Below are 5,029 nucleotides of genomic sequence, written 5' to 3'. Positions count from 1 at the left end.
TTTAAATGAAATGTAGCCTTCCTTTTCTTTTTTTTTTTTTTGGTGGGGGGGGGGGAGGGACTGGACCGGGAGGGGAGATCACGATCTTTTCAAGGCAACAGCAGGCAGCATGTATGTTGCCCACCCATGATTTACACTGCCTTGCAGAAGGGGTCACACAAACCCTTTTCATCTTTTCACATTTTGCTGTGTTACAAGCTGGAATTGAATCTATTCAATTGAGATTGTTATCACATGATATACACAGGATACTCAACATTACAAAGGTACAAATTATTTTTATCGGGGAACAAAAATTAAGTAAGCAAAATCAAACTGACACTTGGTTGCATAAGTATTTACTCTCCCACCCTGGAATCAGTAATTGGTAGAATGTTTGACCATTCTTCTTGGCAAAGCTGCAACAGCTCTGTCAGGTTGGGATAGGGACTGTCGGTGATCAGCAACTTCTAAATTCTACCACAGATTCTCAATTGGATTGAGGTCTGGGCTTTGATTGGGCCATTCTAAGACATTCAGGTTCTTGTTTTTAAACCACCCCACTGTTACTTGCGTGTTTAAGATCACTGTCCTCCTGGAAGGTGAAGATGTATTACAGTCATAGTTTCCCAGCAGACTGAAACAGGTTTTGCTCTAGAACTGCCCTGCATTAAGTTCCATTCAGTTTGTCCTCACTCCTGACCAGTTTCATAGTCCCTGCCAAGGAGAGCATCCCCACAACATAATTCCTTGTATCTCGAGACAATGAGATTTTTGGCTACGCACCACACAAAGCATTTTGCATCAAGGTCAAAAGGTTCATTTTTGCTCTCATCACAACAGTGAACCTTTTTCTACATTTACTGTGCCTCCTAATTTTTTCTGCACACTCCAAATGGACTGTAATATGCATGCATTTCAGCAATAATTTTTGCCTTATCACTCCTCCATAAAGCCCAGCTTTGTGAAATCCCTGGCTGTTAGTTGCCCCATAGACAGTTCACCTCATCTCATCTAACCTCACCTGCAAATACCTCCAGCTCCTACAGCACAGAGTTATTACTGGCATCTTGGCTGCTTTTCTGACTAATGCACTCTTTACCTGGTCACTACATGTCAGCTCTAGGCAGAACTGCAGTTCAGCCATATTAATTCCATTTTGAAATAATGGATTTAATGGCATTCCAAGGGATGGTCATAGTTTGGGATTTTTTTTAATAACTGAACCCTGACTGGCACTTTATCCAAGAGTTGTTCTGATAGCTTCTTGGTCTTCATGATGCTGTTTGTTTACCTATGCTCTTCAACAAACTTTGGGACCTTCCAGAAACCAGTGTATTTATGTCAGGCCATGTGGTACAAGAACAGCACACAAGTGGTCTCCATTCAACTACTTAAAGTATATGACTTTTGGAGGCAATAGTTTCTACCAGAGTTTATTTAGGCATGTCACAACCAAGTAGGTGAATACTTATGCAACCAACAAGTACCAGTTTGCTTTCATTTACTTAACTTCTGTATCACAATAAAAATATGTTGTGCCTTCAACAATGTTGAAGCATCTTGCGTTCATCAAGTGGTAGCAATGTCAATTAAATCCTTTTTAATTCCTGGTGTCACACAAAAATATGGAAAAATCCAAGAAGGGCAGCAAACACTCATGTAGATCTTTCAAATGTTAGGTGGAAAAAACATTCTGTCACAAAATTCATGCCAAAATTAAGTACACAAACTAGGTCAAGGAGCCCACATGCTACAAACCAGGAAGAAACTTATTTACCCTGTGTGAATAACTGCAAAATTGAATATATTTTAGTTTAGTAACAAGCTAAAAATGGGACACAATATAATTTCTTATGAGCTTTAGCTTTAAGCAACAAGATTTGTAATATTCTATGGCTTATATAAAAATATTACTTGCCTTCATATGGTGTGTCCGGAGGTCCTGCTATTTCTCCTCTTAGTTCTGTAAAATTTTCATCTACAAGATCTACTTTAATTTGATTTTTGCTTGTCTTAAAAATAAAAACAGAAAAATTACAATCAGATGCTAGTATGTACTGGATTTTTTGTTCCCTTAAATTTAGAGAGATAAAACAAACTGCTATAAAACAGTCAACATACAGTCATATTATAGGCCACATTGCCTAAGTATTTAACGATACTGAAATCATATTTAGGCAGCCACTGAAATGTATTTGGGTTCCAAACATGTAATATGAACATGTAATATTATCCCCAGCAACTTTTAAAATCAGTCTAGGCCACCTAAATCTTAATTTTCACTCCATTCAATGGAATTTTAAGTAATCTAATTCTGTGCAGGAGTTCTGTAGTTATTTAAATAAGTTACTTAGTTTATGTATCAAATCATAAAAACAGACATTAAACAAAATTAACAATGGATGCACTTTTTTCCTTTCTCCACAGCTTTCCTTTAACACTTTCTAACAACTTTTCAAACTAGCTCAAAATCCTACTAAGACATAGTTGCAGCCGGCATTCATTGGTTAAGATTACAGAATCAGAGATAAAATATAATATAACTGCTGGCATTACAAGTATTACAGTACCACTAGCTATACAGATGGATACTTGGTAAAAGCAAGCAATTTCAATCAAGGGTGGCCAGCTTGCAATCCTCCAAATAATTTTGCCCATAACTCACATCAGCCCTAGCAAACTTAGCAGCAAAGGATTATGGGAGTTGTAGACCAAAACTTCTGGAGGGCTCCAAGTTTCTCACCCGTGATCTAAGTTCAGGCATATTCCTCTCTATAATTTTATATATCATTTTGGGGAGGGGGGAATGCAAAGGAAAAAGTAAATAAACCTATGGCAAACAGTATCTTAATAACCTAATAAGACCAAGCACATATTTTTATTTGAAGCATTCATGTCTATTAAATAAGGAGAACCATGGACATGAAAGTAAAAAAAAAAGTGACATAAAGTCAGGTGCTGCTATAAAATATTTGAGAATTTGTTTTACACTAAAAGAGTCTGAGATGAAAGCTTATACAATGGTTTGGCAAGCCAGTGAACTGTTTAAATATTGCCTGTTCCCTGACAGGCCCTATTATTTGGCCACAATCAAACATTCCAAAAATAATGCCTTTGCATAGATAGCAGCTCACTATGATTATTATAGGCCATCAATGTGCAATATGGACATGTCCTATAGAGCAAGGTCAAGTCCCTATTTATATTTATACATCAGAGAGGAAGGGAAGGGGAGACAAGGATAACAAGAATATATTATTTCAGTAAGACATACTTAAGATGAGTTACAGCAGGGCAAGGGTAGGCAGCCTGTTACCCTCCAGATGTTTTAAGCTACATCTTCAATAATTCACCAGTGACCACACTGACTGGGGTTTTTGAGAGCTGTAGTCAAACACATCTGAAGAGAACTAATTAGCTTACCACTGCAGTAAGACATGGGAACAAGGAAAATTTTCTAAGGGCTTCATGTAAAAGTATCCACCATGCACAAAAGAGGAGTGTCTTAATTGGCCTTGGGGACAAGGCATTATATAGGCTGTGTAAGAAGATATTTCAGGGTGCTTAATGTTGGTGATGAAAGCCCAGTAAGAGTCTTGACAAAATATTTTGTAGAAGGACTAAGAATTCAAAATACTGAAGGAGAGCAAGAGAAAAGCCTAATACACATATACTGGTCACATTCATACAGTACACCAAGCCATCCTGTGAATTAGCTTTGCAGTGTAAGTTGTTTGCAGAAAAGTCTACAATATACCTAACAGTCAGGCTCATCATGGTTTGTCCTCCACAGCATTCCCTTTTGGTACCCTAGCAGGTATCCCACTGTCCTTTGCAGCGAAACTGTCTTGCCTCCCCCTTGCTTCTCTGATTGATACTCCTTTCATTTGCCACCAGTTTTTTTGAAGTCTCAGAAAAATATAATTGGGGTCACTGAAAAATTACAAACCAATTTGTGCAATTTCAGGGGGTCAAAATAATTTGAAAAGGGTGGCAAACCAGTGGCAGCCATCTGGGCATTAGTGAAGGAGCTGTTACTGGTGGCTGCAAGGGAGATCATGAACAGCAACAATGGTTTTTGCAGCTCTAGCAGAGTAACTCCCCACAATCTGTGATTAAATCACTCTCTGAGATTCAGATAACTCCCTAATACAATGTGGCCAGAACAACCCCTGTGTATCAGGACGCTTTGTTGCTGAAAAATATGGCACCCTGAGAGAGGTGGTCAAGGCTTGGATGACAATGACAAACTACTTTAACTAATTACCAACCCACTATGAGTAGCTTCATGTGTCAATACTTTTTTTAAGCCAACTAAATATTCTACCTTAATATGCTGACTGATAGAAGTTCATAAAATCTGGTACAGTATTCTAGTTCTGCTACCCATTTAACATTTAAGGAACAAGTGTCAACAAAATGCACTGCTCTTCAAATTCTAAATCCTCTCTAAATTAGTTAACAGTTGAAACATTCAACAACACTAACCACGCAAGTACCACAGTTATGCAGTACACTAATTTATTATTTTGCACTTGCAAACTGAAGAACAATACCATTCAATTCATGAAGCAGTCATTTCCTATTCATTTCTTCCACGGCTCAAGGTCAGGTTTCCCCTACATCTGCAGGTCATCTGACAAACTGGTCAGCAAATTCAATGCAATACAGGCGCTTCAGGAAACAAGGCTATATGCCTTTAAATAAAATAAGGCCCATGTGAACATCAATTTGAAAGTTCATTCAGCACCTCATTTGGAAGAAAAGGGGTACAATCAACTTATTTTATAGAGCCTACCATTATTTTTATTGCCAGGCTTTAAGATTGGCCACAGCAGTCCTGTTTCAACCTTGTAGTCCAGTTAGACTGATGGGCACAAGACAGGATCTTCTCAGTGGTGGTACCAATGTATGAAACTTCCTCCTGTAAGTGGTACCTTTGGTTCCTTTACAATATGCCTTTAAGTGGTGATAAAGACTTATTTCAAACTAAATTTTATTGAAAGGAATTGAATTTTACATGGTAATGGTTTTCACTAGTCTGATC

At 37.9% G+C, this 5,029-nt stretch overlaps 1 protein-coding gene across 1 annotated transcript in view; it reads right to left on the bottom strand.

Moving 5' to 3' along the window:
• UBE2K (ubiquitin conjugating enzyme E2 K) overlaps positions 1-5,029 on the bottom strand; it is a 35,814-nt gene that overhangs the window by 23,139 nt on the left and 7,646 nt on the right. Inside the window, exon 2 of the mRNA XM_044418236.1 lies at positions 1,901-1,994. Coding sequence (XP_044274171.1) covers positions 1,901-1,994 — 94 coding nt within the window. The remainder of the gene's footprint in view (positions 1-1,900; positions 1,995-5,029) is intronic.

The sequence above is a fragment of the Varanus komodoensis genome, unplaced genomic scaffold (genome assembly GCF_004798865.1).
Source record: "Varanus komodoensis strain SLA01 unplaced genomic scaffold, ASM479886v1 scaffold9, whole genome shotgun sequence".
NCBI lineage: Eukaryota > Metazoa > Chordata > Lepidosauria > Squamata > Varanidae > Varanus > Varanus komodoensis.
The sequence above is the reverse complement of the archived record's forward strand: the minus strand, read 5'-3'. Positions and strand labels throughout refer to the sequence as shown.